A 20,611-nucleotide genomic window follows, 5' to 3' on the forward strand; every position below is an offset into this window, starting at 1 on the left:
GTATGTTGCTCTCTTACTCATAGAACCATTAAGCTTTACCTGCTGACACTTACCTATTTTAGCAGGACCACATGTAGGGCTTTAACCCCATGCATGTGTCGGGCGGCCCCAGGCCATCTCACTTCACAGTGGGCGTCTACGGAGAATGGCCGGGGGCCGTCCAAACCCCGCCCACTTATTATTTCCCCAGCACCGAGGTCGAATTTGCGCCGCGGTCAAAGGGTTAACAAGCGTCTGCAATAGAGATATTGAATGTTATGATATGGGTCATGTTTTTACCACGGATATCCTGTTACCTCATAGTGAAATCTGCAATATTCATGCACAGGGAGGTGGGTTCTAACATCACCCCTCCCCCCACCTCATCTGCATTGTCAGCATTAAACATATGTAATAGAATTTCAACAGGAGTAGGAGTTGCAACTAAGCAAGTAGAGATAACGTCAAGGGTGTTCCTAATGTTCTTCATGTAGAAATGGGATATATTGAGGACATTATGTGCCAGATATGTCCACATGTTCCCTGGCTGCTGTAATCATGTTCTTACTTGATACTGGCAGTTGAGTCCCTTGGCAATGAGCCTCACTGGACCCTGCCAGTCCCCTCAACACATGCCTGAACAAACAAGCATTAATATACTTGCAAATAACAGTTATCAGCAGGTAAATGTTCCCATTTCTCCTCTCCAGGTCTAATTACAATTAGAATGTTGTCTTTTTTGGTGGTTATAATTTAAGCAGGTTTGGGGGTGGGGGTGTAGGGGGATTCAACGCATACTTTGGCTCCTGGATTCTTATCAGTGGAGCCAACCCCTCCCTTTCCTCGTACAGTAAGAAAGGGCAGGGCAGTCCCCTTCAATTCCTCCATAAACTGGCATGATGATAATTTGAGCAACTCGATCCCCAGGTTGCACAAGTAAATCAGTGTCTCCACTGTTTAACAGTACCACTTTTATCTCTCCTTGGTAATCATTGACTATTACCCTCCCAGAATTGTAATGCCTTTTAAGGCAAGTTCAACATGAGGGTCAATCATTAGATAAAGCCCAGGGGTAAAATGAATTCCAACACCAGTTTCAATTAAAGCTATATCTCTGGATTTCAGTCTGTACAACGGTAAAGCATTTAAATCAACACCATATCTGGGGTGACCCGATATGGATCTTAGGCCTCAGGAGTTGTCTCCAGTACTAGATAGTGTTGAGGGCCACTGCAAAGCTGTTGTCAACATTCACATTAATGACGTTTCTGTATTTGTCAAAGGCCTGTTGTTCAAAATTAACAATGCATCATGCAAGTTATCTCTCCAACCTTTTGATGACCCATCCAACAATTTTTTCAGCTGAGCTTTCAGCAATCTGTTTGTCTTTTCAATAAGACCGGCAGCTTGTGGGTAGTAAGGGATATGATAATTCCACTCCTTGTTGTGTTGTGCACAATATTCCTGCACCAATGTGCCTTTGAAATGAGAAGCATCGTCACTTTGGATCTGCAATGGAATACCATAATACAGAAAGAGTCAATTTAATGTTTTCAAAGAATTCTGCTGCATGGCACGTTTACACAGACAGGCTATCAAGTAGCCAGAGTATATATCCACCACTGTACATGCATGCTGACAACCCTCACTAATTATCATTGGGCCAATGCAGTCAATCTGTCCTGGCAGGTTTCCCCTACCTAGCTGACCTTTCACCACCTGTGAGACTGGTCTGTGTTCTGTATGCTGACTCATGGGATATTGCATAATCCCAGTTTTGATCAAATATGGGCGAATATGCATCTGCCCACCTGTTAGTGGATTTCTCTCCCAGGTGTCCACATTTTTGGTGCACCCACTTACCCATGCCCACCAAATCAGAATCCTATGTCGCCACCTTGGCCTCCAAACTGTTAACTTTTTCATCTGCAATGGAATTACACCACCGTTCTAATGTCTATTGGGCAGTGAGCATCTAATCTACGTGATATACAGTAACTGTGTTTTGCGGTATCATTTCCCAGATCTCTTGCCACAACTCCTTACCCCACACCTCTTTTGAATGTATCATCCAATTATGGGCATGCCATGGGGGGAGCGAGGTAGCCAACTCATTGGCAGTAGACCATGAATCAGTGTAAATATAACACTTCCCATGTAATTCTTGTTTCAAAGCTTGAAACAGCATACAGTCCTGTAAACTGGCTACCCGTTCCCTCTCTGGTAGTAGTTAACAATTTCTAGGGCACAGGATTGTACGACACTGCTTTCCAATGCCTCTTAGTCCCCACATACCTGGCTGAGCCATCAGTAAACCATAAACGTCTCTTGTCTTCTGAAGACAATGCTGAAAACGGCTCGCCCCACTTCATAGGGAATGTAACACCTCTGTATCTTCCACTGGGGCCTGTGCCACCTGCTCATGCAACACTGCAGTACCTATGGGGCCTACTCGGACCGTGTCTTGAATATACCACTTACACTTGATTATGCTGGCTTCCTGTACATTTATTTTTAAACTTTAATTTCCATTTCCATAATACAAAAAGTCACAGCATTCACATATGTAGTACATTGCCGCACCCCAGTAGGTAACTCCATGTTGAATCATACAATGAACATTGAATACATTTGCCAAGATTGTCTCCCCCACCCTCCAACCGGCTTTGCATCGCCACATCAGAAGTATGTACCAATGGGCTACTAATGCATATTTGGTAACAGAACTAAGCATGTTTTCTGTTAATGGCACATTTAGAGAACAGATTAGTATACAGATGGTTCTTATTTTTGTGTTCACAGACTATAATACTGCAAAAACGTTCAGGTTAGTAATAGGAACTCTGGATTAATATTTCTTTGACGAGTCACTGGAGTGTTTTTCTTTACTAGGGAGATTAAGGTGGAGACATACAGGTTTGTCACTGGATGACATAGGTTTGTTTTCTGGTGACAGCAAGGTGGAAAACTACACATAGAATTACTTACCAGCACGTAACTGAACAATGTCACGTGTACTACTTTTACTAAGAATACCAATTAATGTATTTGTGGGAATCCACACAACCTTGTATCGTTTTAAAATTTGCACCGAAAAATTGCCACTTACAACTCAGGAGTCTGTATGCATGTACAGACTTATATTTGAATGTGCAAAGAGATGCACGAATGTTCAGTACACAGACTTTCCCCTGGGAGCACATTTGTTTGTGTGTGTAAACAAATTGATGCTTTTGTGTGTCTTTTTAAAAAAAATAATGCGAGGTCTCATAATGTGTATATATATGTTTTACCTAGCATGAACAAGTTGCATGTACTAACTTACAGAGGCGACGAAACACGTGTTGGCTTGAGAACATTTGAGCTTCTAGCAACATGAAGACTGATTAAAAAGAAGAAAAATCGGCCAATAGACATGTTTGTTTTGTGTGCTAATAAATTCTGAAAAGATCTCTTTTAAACTTACGTGTGCTGGGGTATAGTGTTGAGCATATCTATGTAACCAGAACACCCACTCAATGCTTTCCAACCCCACAATAATCATCTATAATCTAAGAAGGTCAAACCCCCCCCTTAAGATGAAATATACATAACAATGGGTGCATCTGAGAGGCGTATGCCCACCCTGCAGTGTGTCAGCCCACTCCTGTGGGGAACAGCTAGTCCGGGGGTTGTGAAGTGGGGGTGGTGTTCATGTCCTCTAAATAGACTTTGAAGGGGCCCTAAATAGCCTTTGGAAATGACGCTGCAGGTATGTTGTCTTGTACAGATCACTATTCGTGTTACAGTAGGCTAAACTCTGGAGCCAGGCCTTGGTCGTGGGAGGGGCCCTGCAGCCCCATTTAAGGGCAATATCAGGAAATCCATTACAGTAGATTTTCGAACAGTCTTAGGGAAACTTAGTACACAGCCCAATAATGCAGACTCCGGTGAGAGAGCCATATCCCCATCGCGAAGGTGAAAAATCTGGGGGTGTTGATCGATGATCAACTTACCTTCCGTCCCCAGGTCAGTGCTTTATCCTCCTCGGTGGCTTACCTGCTTAAATCCATCCGCAAGATTCTTCCATTTATCCCTGACAGTGACAGGACAACAGTGGTCACAATGCTGGTCATGGCAAAGTTGGATTACTGCAATGGTTTATTTGTTGGTGCCCAACAGGGGGTACTTAACAAATTGCAGGTACTTCAAAACGCGGCTGCAAGGCTCATTTTGGGGATCCCTAAATTTGTTTCCGTGTCTCAGGAGCTGGTCAAGTTGCACTGGCTTCCAATACGAAAGAGAATTCTCTTTAAAGCCCTATGCCTAGTATTCAAGTCCTTACAAGGCAAGGGACCTTTATTCTTTCGGCGACACTTTTATTGGTACCGTCCGATGAGAAATCTTAGATCAGCTGACATGGGGTTGATAGTGATGCCTCGTTTTAAGAGGGCACGGTGGGGAGGCAGAAGCTTTGTGCTGGGCGCAGCCAAAGATTGGGATACCTTGCTCCACGCCCTCAGAAAACTGACGGACCTCATGGCCTTTAGAAAAGCATTAAAGACATGGTTGTTTACCATCTGATTCCCGAACCTGCCTCTATCTCAGGAGTAACACTTAGCGCCAGGACACCTACGGATAACAAAGCGCTGTACAAATGCCAAAAATGAATAAATAAAATAAAATCAATCATCTTAGCTAATTCAGTGCAAATCGAATGCCAATATGCCCCAATCTTTGAGCAGTTCCAAACTAAGGGGCCGATTATGATAGCGGTTTTCCTGCATCCTCCGGGCCGGCGGAAGCCACCGCCGGCCCGGAGGATGCGGGAAAACTGCTGCGGAGCCTCAAAAGACCCACCGCCATATTAGGATGGCGGTGGGTCTTGAAATCCGTCCGCAGCTTTTCCGCCGGGGTCGCATTCCGACCGGGACGGAATAGCTCTAACATGGCTGGCGGTGTCTATCAGACACCGCCAGCCATATTAAGATGGAGGAAATCATATGCTTTTCCACAGCGGCTTTTCTGCCATGGAAAAGCATACGAACATTCACTTCGGGGGCCCGTTGCGGGCCCCCTTGGTGAAAGGGGTGTGGGGGGTGCACATGGGGGGTACCTGTGGTGCCCCCCTGCATTTGCGTGCACAAAGCAGCAGGCACCGCGCGGTGCCTGCCGCTTTGTGCACGCAAATGCGATGCATGTATTTTTAACATTGCGGCGGGTGCAGCTTGAAGCTGCACCCGACGCAATGTTAAAGATAGAGGATGTGACCGCCACCCTGGCGGTCACATCCTAATTGGCACGGAGGGAACGCCGCAGCCCATGCGGACGTTCCCTCCTCCTCTGGGGTCGAAGACGGACTCAAGTCCGTCCGCGATCCTAATCGACCCCTAAGTGTACAAAGTCTGCATGTGTCATGGCACACTTTAACATGCGTGTGGTGTGGCCTGCTAGCATCGATTGTATGTATTTTTTCTGTGGACATGTTGCCCCTCCAAAAGAATTTAAAGTGTAATAACCGGTGTCTGCTGTTTAAGGAAACTTCCTTAATTTGTGCACAGCTAAAGTGCCAGTTTGTGTCTGGAATAGGATGCCCCAAATCCCTTTCGCAAGCCTTTCTGATCTTGGTGTCCTTTCCAGGAACTAGTGTCATGCATGAACTATACATTTTCTAAACCAGTCAAGCACTACCCGGGGACGAAATTACAGTAGTTAACAGGCCGAAGTCAGCTGGTGCCAAGGGAAAGTCTGTAAATGTAGCCTTAAGCGCGCTTCGCACTTGTCGAATGATGAATTTGTCCATCAACATACCTTCACTAAATCTATCCTCCTCGTCTCAGTCAAAGACATGGCTGTCTGGAAATAGGTCGCCAATCTTGCTGATTGTAAATGTGGTTCGAGTGAGCTGCACTATATATTCAGTCATAATGGGCACCATATGGTATATTCGCGGTTGTGAGTCTAACCAATTTTCGCTAGGCCCAGCTGGTCGTGGAAATGGTTTCAATGTCTCTAGGGTCTCTTGAAAGTCCCTGAGGTAATACTGTGTGAAGTTTCGCAGGCAACACCAGTTCAGCCTCAGGTCTTGAGTGGGGCAATCTAGCATCCGGATGGTACCAGGTAATACATGTGAAAGTTTGAAACCCCAAAACCTCCCCTGGCATAAGGCAATGTCATAGCGTCCCAGCTGACCCTGGGATTCCTGCCACCCCAAGTTAAGCGAATCAAATGAGATCGTAGTTTAAGAAAAAAGCTGTTGGGAATCGGAATATTAAGCCATCTTTCCATTTGCCCTTCTAGAGTATGCATCACGGGACCATAATTCAGTATAATTATCTGGTCTGCATCTGTATGGATATGTAGCCCTAGATACCGCGTCGAGTCGGAGCACCAGTCAAGAGGGAACCCACAGTCCCATCACTTGATGACAGGAGTGATCGGAAAAATCATAGATTTCTCCCAATTGATCCCCAAGCCAGAATGCAACCCAGAACGATTGATCTCCCTGATGAGTGGTTCAAGGTTCTCCTCCGGGGTGTGTACATAAAGTATAATATCATCCGTGTAGAGAGACACAAGCAAAGGGCCGGTCTTGAACTGTAGTCATCTATGAAGATGATGTTCTTGAAAGTGCCTAACCAGTGGGTCCATTGCGAAAATAAAAAGTAGCGGGGAAGCAGACACCCTTGTGTGGTGCCCCGAGAAAGGCAGAAAGACTGCGACAAAGTACCGTTCAAGAGGAGCCTAGCAGTGGGGTTCTGGAATAGGAGCGCAGTGAGAGCTGTAAAACCCTTTGGAATGCCCATTTTGCGCATCACTGCCAGGAAAAAAGGCCATACCAGAGAATCAAAGGCCGGAGTCAAGTAATATCATGGCAGCAGGCACCTCCGTTGAAATTCTATGCAGGACAACAAATAGTGTCCTCAGATTCAGGGCAGTCGATCTAAGGGGAATGAAAGCAGATCGAGCTGGGGAAATTATCCGGTCTCATAACAGGGCTAGATGCGATGCAATCATTTTGGCCAAGATTTTATAATCTAAGTTCAGGAGTGAGAAAGGCCGATATGCTCCACGTGACGACAGATCTTTACCCGGCTTGGGAAGTAGTTTAATTATTGCTTCCCGTAGTGTGGGGGGTAGTTCGCCTTGTTCCAAGGCTTCATTATAAACTTCAAGCAAATGTGGTACCAATAGGTCTTTATAAGCCTTATAAAAATCTCAAGAAAATCCATCTTGTCAGTGGGTCCTGGATCCATTGATCGCGTCTATTGTGCTGGCGATTTCCTCTTTAGAACAGGGTTCCGCAAGGAACTCTGCATAAATCTTTCTAGCCAGACCACCGCAATCTCTGCCAGGTAGGTTGTTTGTACAGAGCCATCATCTTCCCTCCGTGAAGTGTGCAGGTTTATGTAGTATGATAAAAAATCATCTCGTATTTCCTTTGTGCTTGTAAGAATCTTTCCTACAGGGGTGCGAATCTCAGTGTTATAGGCGCTTCTAGTGTGGGGTTTCAACAGCCTGGCCAACGTCCGCCCTGGCCTATCCCCCTCTCCATATCGCCGGGCGTTACTGTATTTGGTTAATAAAATAGTTTCCCTTTCTGTGGCCTCCCTAAATTCAGTCAGTAGGGTCAATCTAGTGCCATATCGTGTGGTGACAGGTCGGGCAGCCTGCTCACTATCTAGGTTTTCTAATTTTCGCTCAATGCTCATAATCGTAGCTCTGAGACCTTTTACTACTCCTGCATGTTTAGAAATGCAAACACCAAGGAGGTAGGCCTCAAAAGCCTCCCAGAGTGTCACCCAAGTGGCAACTGAGCCCATGTTTAATTCAAAATATTCTTCAACAGCTACCTGTAGCTCTGCTCGAAAGAGACCATCTAGCAGTGCCCGTCCAGGGAATCTCCACTGTCTTTCCACCCATTTAGGCCTAGGGACCAGCAGCTCCAAAAGCACCTGGTCGTGGTCCGAATACGTTCTGGGGAGTAGTTTAATTTAATACCTTTGTACCAAGTAGACAAATTTGAAGTAATTTACCAACCATCTAAACGGCTCCAGGTGTCATACTAGGCGGCATAATGTGTGTAGGCGGCGATGGTCTGATGTCGTCGTCACCAAATATCTAACAGTCCAATTGAATCGCAAGGCTCTAACAGAGCTTGGCACGCTCGTGGCTTAGCATCTGAGGAAACGGAAGAGCTGTCTAGTTTTGGGTCAATTCGTAAATTGAAATCTTCCCCCATGTATATAAACTCTTCCTCCATTTGCAGAAAGTGGAAATGAACGTCATGAAAATACTCCTGACAATCTAGGGGGCCGATTAGAATGGTGGACGGACCTGCGTCTGTCCGCCACCCCGAGGTGGAGGGACCGACCGCAGGGGCCGCGGCGGTCCCTCTGTTGCAATTAGGATGTGACCGCCACCCTGGCGGTCACATACCGTATATATTTTACATAGTGGCGGGTGCTGCTTTAAGCAGCACCCGCCGCAATGTAAAATATGCATGTTTACCTTTGGCATGCACAACTTCGCAGGCACCGCGTGGTGCCTGCCACCTTGTGCATGCCAAAGCAGGGGGGTACCATAGGTACCCCCCATGTGCACCCACCAACACCCTGGGGGCTTGCAACGGGCCCCTAAAACCAACAGACCACATGCTTTTCCACGGCGGAAAAGCCGCCGTGGAAAAGCATTTTTCTGCCTGCATCGTGATATGGCTGGCGGTGTCTTGCAGACACCGCCACCATATCTGCGAATAACCACCGCGGATCAGCGGCGGACGGACTTGCCATCCGCCCCTGATCCCACCGCCATCGTAATGTGGCGGGTGATGTTTTCACAAACCAAGGCGGTGAATCCGCATCCTCCAGGCCGGCGGTGGCTTCCGCCGGCCCGGAGAATGCGGACTCACCGCCATCCTAATCGGCCCCTAGGTTAGAAGCGTATATGTTCAGTAGGGCTACATGGTGGCCCATTATTTTGTCCCGTTACCATGGTGTAGTGGCCCTCTGTATCATTATGTACTCATGTAGGTGAAATGGCAAGCGTTTGTGTGTTAAAATCGCTGTACCACGAGCATAGATGCTGAACCCAGCGAAATATCTATGTGGACCCCAAGTAGAAGCAAAGTAACCTCTGTTCTAGGGAGGTGAGTCGCTTGCAGACATGCAATATCAATCCCATGACTCTCTAGATATTGCACAACATTCCTTCCTTTTTTTTTGCATTGTTCAACCCCCTATCATTCAAGTGATAATTTTAAGGTTGGAAGATTTAGGTAAATCATCTATAGAAGGCATATTGTTCTGTTAAACATTGCATTCTGATTTTTGGCGGTATTAACTGGGCAAAGTGTACAACTAATGAAATGGAGCGGCAGCAAATATAGCCAGGAATATGGTAAACCCTCTCCCCCCAGCCCACTCCCATCCTTGCACACCCTGAAGCAGGGAACATCCCGAGTAAGCCTACTGTGAGCTACCCCAAACAAACCATTCAACACTGTAGAGAGAGAAGTATCCAAACAAATTATCAACATCGTACACAAATGTGTAATAAACATAGGGGAGGGTGGCAACGCCACTCCGTATACCCGATCTAATGATTATCTAATAAGTTGAAGGACAGTCCATAAATTAAGATAGCGCAGCTACATCTTGTAGAGAGATACCAAAGGCCACACTCCTGCGCCTGTATTATTCAGTAGAGAAAAGCTCCACACTGGCAACAGAGCCACTATGTAGGGGGGAGGATTCCACTGCATCTTTGCTACCACGCTGCCCGCCACCCTTGTAGCCTCTACAAAATCCTTGTACTGCTAAAGGGGACTCGAATATTTGGGACCTGCCCTCAATATCAACACGAAGACGTGCCGGGTATAAAAGCCCATATCACAGGCCCAAATTGCCTAGCATCGCCTTCACACCGTTATATTTACACCTCGCCTCTTGCACCATAATTGTAAAATCTGGGTACAATGATAGCTTAGAACCCTGCCAGCTTAGTGAGCCCTTTTCCCTTGCTAGTCGCAGCACGGTGGTCCTGTCGCAGAAATTTAGCAGTCGTGCAATTATAGGTCTATGGGGGCAGCCAGGGTTAGGGCGAGGGCCCAGTGGGGCGCTCAACAATGAAAATGGAGATGAAAGCTTCTCTGCCAAATAGATGTAAATGTAAATCTGCATTTGTAAAGTGCGAATTACTCACCCTTACGGGTCTCAAGGTGCTGGGGGCCATTATGGAAATTAAGTGAGCTATTGCCCAGAGTCACATGGTGCTGAGCTGAGCTCAGCTGCCGCCGGGGTTCGAACCGTGAACCCTGTGCTCCAAAGTCAGCTGACCTGGCTGCTGCACCACACCTCTCCACTCAATAGATCAGCTAATTACCACCAACTTGTAGTTGGTGGTAATTTGCAAATTCTTTTACAAATGCACTTTTTGGCATTTGTAAAGGTGCCATGTGGCGCTCATACATGCCCTTAGGGCATGTATGTGCGCCATATGCGCACACATGTCAATTTCACGGGTGCAGCAGGGTGTCCTTAGGACACCCCTGCACCCTTGAAATTATTCTCAATTTGCAATTAGCAAATTGCGAATCGCAAATTGAGAATACCTTCCCATTCCTTCCTATGGGCATCCTGGCCCATAGAAATTAATGGGAAATTATTCCTTAATTGCGATTAGCAATTAGCTAATCGCAATTAAGCAATTTTAAGAAATTGCTAAAAAATAGCGAATTTCTACACACATCCCAATTTGCAATTCCCAAATAGCGATTTCTAAAAAATCGCTATTAGGGAAACGCAAATGATGGTGATGGTGATGATACATGTGCCCCTTTGTTATTTCTTACATCTCTTTTCTGTTATGCACTGCTTAATTTTGTCTTTATTCTCTCAATAAAACGTATTTACAAAAAAAAAACTCAAAAAAACCCAGTCAGACGTGAGTGGAATGTGTTGCCTTTTGACTGAAAGCACTAGGTAGGTGGTTAACAGGTACAAATGTGAATGACTATGAAGGGGTTTACCATTTATTTATGATGGAGATTCTTCTAAGTAGTTGTTACAATGAGAAGTTACATCAGCATCTAGTAGACGTAGGTCCACTTTCTCCATTACAGTTGGGAAGAAGGCAGACCACTGGGTCAAAGCAAGGGTGCTAAAACTATGACTGGTGAGGTTGATCAAAAAGTAGAGGCCAATAAGACCCCTCAAGAGAAAGATGGTGACTAAAAAGAGAAAAACAAAAATGAGTCTTCCTCAGGCCCCCAAAACCCTGCTCAGGTGGGTAGGTCCAGAAAGTATTCACAGCCCAAGGGTTGGTACCAGGGTAAGCACCAGGATCCCAAAAGACTTGGTGTCATTACTGTGAGGCACTTGGACACCGAAATGGAGACCCTAGCTGTAAAAACAAAAAGAATGCCTCTAGCACACCTGCAGTAAATGCAATTGTGAGTCTCCAGATGGGATCATGGGTGAGCCCTGACTATGTCAAGGTTCTCACTGAAGCACCTCTAGTCTGAGATGGAGGGGTGGTTGTAGCTACCCTGGCTGTCTGGCCTGTAACCTGGAGAGATATCGACAAGAGCCACATATCAATGGGATTAAGGTGGCAGCCCTGAGTGACACTGGTGTCCCCAGACCAATATCTCATTGGCTAGACTTGTACAGTCCACAACGCTATTTATCAGGCAAAGGAACATCCAATGCTATTGGTGACCGTTGGGTAGGGTTTAGTGCCCCCAAAAGGTTAGTGGTGTCATCTGCTATCCCTGTACAGTGTCTGCTTGGAAACGATACGGAGTACTCAGCATGGGCTGGGGTAGAGAGGAAAGCCAATGCAGCAATGTTTGAAATACCAGAATGGGTGTGTGTAAAAACCAGAGCACGAAGCAAAACCCAGGGTGGAAAAAAAGTGTTGGAGCCTGAAATTATGCACCAACATTTTAAGAGAAAGAGCAGGAAGTGTGGGAAACTTGAGACAGCAACCTGCTGATCAGAAGAGGGAAGCGTCAGTGGTTCCCACAGGACCTATTGGGAGGAGAGCCTCCTATAAATTGAGGCCAGACCGCAAAACAGGTAGCGCTAGGAGAGTGGTAGTGCCTCAGAGGTTTAGAGAGTTTCTCCTAACATTGGCCCATGACATTTCCCTAGATGGTAATCTTGGCCAGGCAAAAACCTGGAGTAGATTAGTCAGCCACTTCTACTGGCCAGGAATTTCCCAGAAGGTGAAGGAGTTTTACAATTCCTGTGCCACCTGTCAGGCCAGTGGCAAGACAGGTAACCACCTGAAGGACCTCTTAATTCCACTTCCAGTGGTTGGAGTACCCTTTGAAATGGTAGGGATTGACATTGCTGGTCCCCTTGGCTCTCCTGCATCATCAGGGAATAAATGTATTCTGGTGGTAGTGGATCATGCCACCAGGTACACTGAAGCAATTCCCCTAAGGACCAACATTGCACTTGCAGTGGCCAAGACCCTTCTTGATATTTTTGCTAGGCGTGGCATTCTTAAGGAGGGAGTATCAGACAGTGGTACAACCTTCATGTCTTTATACTTACATAACAAATGTTGGCTGAGTGTGAGGTGACCTATAGGTTCCAACAGCATACCATCCACAGAAGCATGGGCTTGTTGAAAGATTTAACAAGACCATAAAAGGCAGGATTTGTAGACTCCCTGAAAATCCCAGAAGGAGCTGGGAAGTTTTACTAACTTGCCTTTTTTTGCTTACATAGAGGTACCACATAAGGGAGTAGGGTTTTCCTCCTTTGAACTTTTGTTTGGACACCTTCTAAGAGGGCCCCTCTGCCTTGTCAAGGAAGGATGGGAGAGACCCCTCCAGGAACCAAAGGAAGACATTGTAGATTATGTGCTTAGCCGTTGTTCAAGGATGGCTTAAAACATGAAAAAAGCAAACAAAAGCCTTGAGGCCAGCCAAGAGCTCTAGAAGCTCTGGCATGATGAAAATTGTGCCATCGTGGAGTTCCAACCAAGGTGAAAGGTATGGTTTTTGGAGCATGTGGCAACTAGGGCTTTCCAGGACAAATGGACTGTGCTCTACCCTATTTTTGAAAAAAAGGAGAGGTCACCTACCTATCTGTCCCTGTCACATGTAGAAATCCCAAGAGGGTTATACATGTAAATCTCATTAAGTCATACAAATGACAGGGCTGACGTGACCTTGCTGGTGTTTACAGATGAGGAACAAGAGGCAGAGAATGAGATAATTCCTGATCTCCTTTCCCACTACCTTGAAGATGCGTCAGTTGATGGAGTGGTCTTTTCGGACACCTTCACTGCCCTCACTCACTTATTACCGGCAAGTCCTCAATCAGTTTGCTGAGCTCTTTTCCTTGACCACTGGTCAGACCAACTGGTGTACACATGATGTGGGCATTGGTGACATCCTACCTGTCGAAAGCAAAATATACAGGAAGTCTGACCATGTCAAGGAAATCATCAAAGCTGAGGTAAGTAAGATGTTGGAGTTGAGTGTCATTGAGTCCTCAGAGAGCCCCTGGGTCAGTCCAGTTGTATTAGTCCCCAAGCCTCAGACCAAGGATGGAAATAAATAAATGAGGTTTTGTGTGCAGTCACAAAAACAGATGCACATCCACTTCTTAGAACTGATGAGCTGATTGAGAGGTTGGGGGCAAATACATATCTGAGTATCTTTGATCTGACATCAGGGTATGGCAGGCAGGTCTGCCCTCTGGAGCAAAAGAAAAATCAGCATTCTCCAATCCAGATGGGCCCTTCCGGTTCACTATGATGCCCTTTTGTTTGAAAAATGCCCATGCCACCTTTCAAACAAAGGCTGGTGAATAAAGTCCTTACTGGATTGGAATACTATAGTACAGCTTATCAGGATGATATTGCTGACTTTAGCTCCACCTGATAAACCTGCAAAAGGTCCTGAAGTCTCTGCGGAGTACACGCCTCACTATCCAGGCAAGCAAGTGCCAGATAGGGCTGGGCAAGGTAGTATACTTGGGCAACCTTGTGGGTGGAGACCAAGTTCAGCCACTACAGCCCAAAATCCAGGCTATTCTACATTGAGAAGCTCCGACCACCTAGACCTAGGTCAGGGCATTACTTGGCTTGCCTGGGTACTATAGAAGGTTTATGCAGGAATATGGGTCTATTGTGGTCCCCCTCATAGAATTGACCTCTAAGAAATTGCCCAAAAATGTTAACTGGACAGTGAGCTGTGAAACGGCTTTTAACACTGTGAAAGACTCAATGTGCTCAGCACACATTATAAAATCTCCAGATTACACCAAATGGTCCATAGTGTAGACAGATGCCACTGAACATGGGATAGGAGTGGTCCTATCCCAGACCAATGATGATGTCCACAACCAACCTGTTATAACTAGTTGGCTTTTCCGCAGAGAGCAGCATTGGAGTGCTATTGAGAGGGAAGCCTTTGCTGTGATTTGGTCCCCGAAGAAGCTGAGACCATACCTGTTTGGTTCTCACTTCCTTGTGCCATTGCCTTATAGAAACGCTCTGAAGGAACTGCTACTCCTGATAAGAATATTTCCTTCACATGGTTTAGACATATTGGACAATGGTTCCTAGGGATGGGTCTTGGTTGCTTCTGGACTAATCCAGAAGAGTTAACAACTCCCTCAAAAAAGCCACTTAAATCCATTGGGATTAAACCATAGACAATCTTTCCTCCAGTCAGACTTCCACCAGTGGGTCTGCCCTCAGCACTATCTGTGTCCCTTGAACCAGACTCTAGTGCAGCACCGATTCCACTGCCGACGTCAGTCTCCATGGCATACCTTGTGCTGGATCCCTCGACATTGATCCCTACGCTATAGACAATGGAGGATGTTGTGCAGCCCATCGTGCTGTTAGACTTCGAGCTGAATCTTCCACATCCAAGATTGTGCATGCCTCCAAACAGCATGCAACCAATGTGCAATCCTTCAGATTCCAACACTTTGCCCTTACCACGTACTAGGTCCCAAACTTTACACTCTTTTTTAACACTGACTTGGATAGTAGAAATTACAATAAAGGGGACAAATATGTTCCACAATGTGATGAGGAAACTGATATGAAGAACTCCAAGTTGCCAGTGTTCTGAGTACCTCTTCAGATCGTTGCTTTCGTCCTCCCCCTGGTCCTGCTATGGAGGAAGGCGGCTCCTTTGCAGTTGTTATGCAAAGGGCAACAAAAGGTCTAGACTTACAGCATCCCACTATGCAGGTGAAGTATAATGTTTTCACTGAGGTACTTCAATCAGGTCACACCACTACAGAGCCTCTGTCACCATTTTATGAGGCCATCATGGGCACCCTTTTAGGGACTGGGTCCAAACCATGTTTAGGTTTGCCTCTTAATACGTAAGTCGCTCGTCGCCATCATTGTGCTTCAAATGCCCCAACCTTCAAACATCTGATGCCAGAGAGCTTGGTGGTACAATCGTCCAGCAAAGTAAATCGCAATGCTTTTCCTTCCACTCCGCCTGATCAAGAACCCTAAGGAACAGATGTTTGGAAAGCAGATGTTCTCCATTACTCTCATGTCCTTTATGACACTGAAGCTCAGGGTTTACTGGCTGTGCCTGATGATTTTCTGGAGAGTAGAGCCACAGTATGTTCCTTGGGTCTTTCTGCCATGACCAGCCAATTTCACCAATAATTTCTCACTCTCCTTGGCTGTGGTTGGGGTTTCTAGTTTCATCTTCACCAGCCCAGCAGACCCTTCAGTCTTTAGGTGTCAGAGGCTGCATTTCTCAGAGACAGTGCCAATGACAGGGGGGACCATGTAAAAGTCAGTACCATCCACTGCAGCATTGGCAGCTGCCAAATAGTGTTAGTTTGTCCTTGCCGGCACATAGCCACCCTATTAGTGGCAGGGTATAGTATTTCCTCTGAAGTTGGCAGGCCATCACTTCAGACAAGTGGGTCGTCCAAATTATCCATCAGTACTACACCCATCTATTACTTTCATGGAACCTTTCCCTCTCACCAGAGCAGATTACAGAGGACCATTTGTACATCTTAGTACTCACTTTTCTGATGTGCACTCATTTTGAGTTACTGCACAGGTACCCATTGTGACTTCTGACATTGAAGGTAGTCTTTCTCATTACCATAACATCATCTAGACATTAGAGCCATCTGCAGGCTCTTACTGTCAACCCACTTCATACATCGTTCTTTCTGGATAAGTTGGTATTGAAGACCCAAACTTCCTTTCTACAAACAATTATCACTCCATTTCATGTCAGACTGGCTATCACCATTGTGGCAGTCTTTGCTTAACTTCATCCCTTTAAGGGAGAAGGAAGACTAAACAGTTATATTGATCACGCCAGAGAAGATTGGGTGGACGATCAGCTCCATGTAGCGTAAACGGGCATGACAGTGAAAAACTTGGCCATTTCTCGATGGGTCATTCTCTGCATAAAGATCTGCTATGAACTGGCTAAGAAGCAGCCCCCAGGAAGGTTACAGGCTCATTCAAGGAGGGCCAAAGGTGCCTGCATAGTGCTTGTCCTGGACATTTTTCAGGTGGTTATGTGGGTGATGATGCACATTTTATTTATTTTTATTTATTTACAAAGTTTTGTATAGCGCTAACCTGACCGGAGGGTATCAGAGCGCTTCACAACAGTTACAGAGCAGAACAAACGAGAGCAGAACCATTTTGCCATTTTGCCTGCTCAGTACTGCAGGATTTTTTGGTCTACACTTGGGAGGTGCTGTTATGGTATCTATTCACAAGGTGCAGAATATGCAGTTAGAATTATCCATCAGTAGAAAAAGTTACTTACCTTCGATAACAATCTTTCTGGTGGATACTCTATCTAACTACAGATTGCTCATTGACTATCCCATCTCCCCATTCTATGAACTGAACCTTTTTCTATCTAAAAAGTCCAATTAAGAGACCTGCACACTGTCTCTGCCAATGGGCTCTGTGTCTGAGGGTGTGGGCAATCTAAGAAGTCAACTGATATCAGTGTGCATGGGTCATCACTTCTAATGCCACTAAGCGGTGCTGGGCCCGATTCACAAAAGTAATCTTAGACAAAAGACAAACTTAAGACAAAATTAAGATAACATCCTGTTTTAAGTTTGCCTTAAATCAAACTAAAGACAAAATCCAAACTTTACTACTCCTACATGCCTTTTGTGAATACTGAAAGCTGTAAAGTTAGGATTTTTATCTCAGATTACTTTTGTGAATCGGTCCAAACATTTTTAAAGTTTCCAGGTCCAGGCTAGTGCCTTGAGAATATTCAGAAGGTGAGAATTCTGCTGTTAGATAGAGCACTTACCATAAAGATTGTTACTGAAGATAACTAACTTATTCATCTGTTGTTGGGAAAGAAAATTGATAAAAGGCAAAAGCTACAGAGTACAATTCAACACAGCATTATCACAAAATAAAAGACTTAGGGCCAGATGTATCAACATTGTATTTTGCGAGTCCTTAAAAGCAAATTTTACTGATTCGCGATTATGGACTCGTAAAATGCAATGTATGTAGCTTTCACAAATAAACTTTTGATTCCTACGCATTCCTTATTTGCGACTCGCAAGTCGCAAATAAGAAGTGGCTTCCCATTCATTTCTATGGGCCTAAAGGCCAATAGGAATAAATGGGAATTGCAGGCACAATTTGCGAGTACCCAATAGGTACTCGCAAATTGCGCATGCAATTTCAAGGGGGCCACAAGGACACTGTGTTGCAAGCCTGAAATATGTATGAGTGAACATGTGGCACACATACATGTCCTGAGGGCATGTATGTACACCACATGGCACTTAGAAAAATGCAAAAAAGTGATTTTTTCAAGGAATTAGCAAATTACTACCAACTTGAAGTTGGTGGTAATTTGCGATTCCTTAAAGCCAGGTCGCAATATTTTTTTGCTTTCAGCATTGCTTTTAAGATATCGCAAATTGTGATTCCCTAAATGCATTAGCAAAATAGGTAATCGCAAAAATTGTGAATCCCTATTTTGCGAATCCCTTTTGAAATGATATATCCCAAAAGGCTTTTTACCGTTCGCAAACGGGCCAATTCACAGAATTGACCCGTTTGCGAAGGATAAAACACTTGGGGGCAGATTTACAAGCCCCTTGCGCCTTTTTTAGGACGGTGTTGCATTACTTTTGTGATGCATTGGCGGCGCAAAAGATACGCCATGCTGCAGGGTATTTACAACTAGACGCATCTGGGAGATGCGTCACGTTGTAAAGCCCTGCTCCAGAAGTAGGCATTCCTGCGCAGGGAGGGCGTTCCGGCACAGGAACGCCTTACAAAAGTGGCTGAGTGAAATCTACAAGATTTCACTCAGTCACTTTTGAGCCCATGCTGCATCAAAACCTTGCGCCTACTTGAAGCAGCATTGGAAAGATAGGGCCCCCCAGGACATTGCTGGAGCTGCATCGCACTTGCGACGCAACTCCAGCAATGGGCCGTCTTTAAGGCACAGATGCATCACACGTCTGTGCCGTTTTTTTGCCCCATGGTGCACCGCATTTACAATGCAGCGCATTCATGGTGGTGGAGCCGTTGCGCACAATAACTTGCGCATCCCTGCTGATATGCAAGGATGCACCAGCTATTGTAGATCTGCCACGATATTCTTGCTCTCCATATTCCTGTATGAAGATATTTCAATCTCAATATTTTTGTATATCGATATTTGAAACTCAATATTCTGTCTGTGCACCGCTGATAAAGCAACAAAGTCCAGATGCTGTGTATAAGAAGTTAAGACCGGCCAGGTAGCACCTTCTCTGCTCAGCGGACCGAGCCTCACGTTTTCTGTGGTATGGGGTAAGACACCTTTAAACCAATTAATATACTCTTGGTATGTGAATGGGACTTCTATGTCCACGTATGGAAAATATTCTTCATGTGGCTCAACTTCAATGTAATCATGAAACAACCGTGTGCGTACATCTGCAGGCTGGAATTTAACTCAAGAATAGAATACCTCTGTTCTGAATGCCTTGTGGGCCTCAATCACAAAGGTAACATCTCCACCCGTTGCTAGGAGGTCATATTGTAATAATTTAATCGTAACTGCCTGTCTGCAATTTTCTGTAATGTTTAGAGCAACTACCTGCTCTTCAATGTCCTCACCCGCTTGTTCGATCATTGTTATAGAAAAAGTATTTAGTTAAACTATTTAAAGAGATTTTGTATGCACAATGTGGGAACTTTTAATCCTCCAAGCTTAAATAACCTACAGCCAATACAGAGGTTATACCTACTTAGCTTGGGCAGATTTGTTTCCCTCCCCACTTCGGACGTCTCTGGTTAAATGTGAGTAGGGGTCTCGGAGAAAGCATGACTAAACTACACAGATTGACCGTTAAATAAGAACACAACCAACATTGGCAGCACCATGTCCTGTAGTTCCTACTAATCATTAGGATCTGCGCATTGTTTGGACAACATAAACTAGGGGCTTGGTGCCAAGACTGATTCCGGACTCCCCCTCAGCATGTGTTGGCATGAAGACCAGCTAGATCACAGAACCACCATAAGCCCCCCATACCTCACCAGGAAGCAAATGGTTTCTGGCAACCACTGAACATGACAATTCTGATCCCTCAGGTATCGTGGAACCAGTACAGAACCTTTTGCTCAGGCACTCGTGCTTACTTATTCTCAGAGAAGTTTACAAAGAACGCCCTGTTGGACATTTTCAATGTGTTTATTGACCCAACGTTATTCTTGTATAAAATACGTGTGCTGCAATGATCAATAGTCAGAAGCAGATAAAAGTGATTACAAGCACCAACAACATAAATACTAGATTTAGTTCTAGTATGGTGCTAAAGCAGCGTATATATGCAGGCTTATAAAACAAGGCAGTAATCAAGCATACTCCTACTATGTGAACCCTACTCTAAGTGTAACATCCTTTACAACGCAACCATCACAACGCACTACCATTACAACAAAACTTTTACAAAGCAGGGTCCATTACAATGCATGCCATTACAACGCATGCCATTACAACGCAGCTGCTAATACAACGCATGCCATTACAACGTAAGTATGGGTAAGTATTTAATTTAATTTTAACCCCTACACCATCCAACACTTACCCTACTATTACGCCCCCCCTGGAGTTAGAATAGTAATTTTAACCCCTACACTATCCAACACTTACACTATAAATTACTTACCCATACTTACGTTGTAATGACATGCGTTGTAATAGCAGCTATGTTGTAATGGCATGCGTTGTAATGGCATGCATTGTAATGGATCCTGCGTTGTAAAAATTTCGTTGTAATGGCATGCGTTGTAAAATCATGCATTGTAGTGACATACATCCACCTAGAGTGTGTGTAGGTGTAGAGCCAACAATCCCCCCCAAGGGACGATCCAACACCATTACCAAATTGGAGAGAATGAGGGACCCTGTATTGGTCATGAACTGGACACCCCTCATGAGATGTCAGGCCCCTGCATGGTGAATTCTCACCAAGGAGGGACCCTTGGTGTCAGCTGAAGTGCCTCCTCAGCTAATCTTTCAGGATGCTCATTATTTATAATAGAAAGCTGCCTAGTGATGTTATGGATATGTAGATAGCCCTGTAGCCCCGTGGATGAAGGTAGGACGACTTTTGTACATAGTGCGTAAAGAGGCCTA

General features: G+C 45.1%; 1 protein-coding gene across 1 annotated transcript in view; it reads left to right on the plus strand.

Moving 5' to 3' along the window:
• LOC144763080 (uncharacterized) overlaps window positions 1-20,611 on the plus strand; it is a 397,233-nt gene that overhangs the window by 287,097 nt on the left and 89,525 nt on the right. The window contains exon 8 of the mRNA XM_078648381.1: window positions 13,221-13,433. Coding sequence (XP_078504507.1) covers window positions 13,221-13,433 — 213 coding nt within the window. The remainder of the gene's footprint in view (window positions 1-13,220; window positions 13,434-20,611) is intronic.

This window comes from Lissotriton helveticus, chromosome 6, assembly GCF_964261635.1.
Source record: "Lissotriton helveticus chromosome 6, aLisHel1.1, whole genome shotgun sequence".
In the NCBI taxonomy this organism is placed as follows: Eukaryota; Metazoa; Chordata; class Amphibia; order Caudata; family Salamandridae; genus Lissotriton; species Lissotriton helveticus.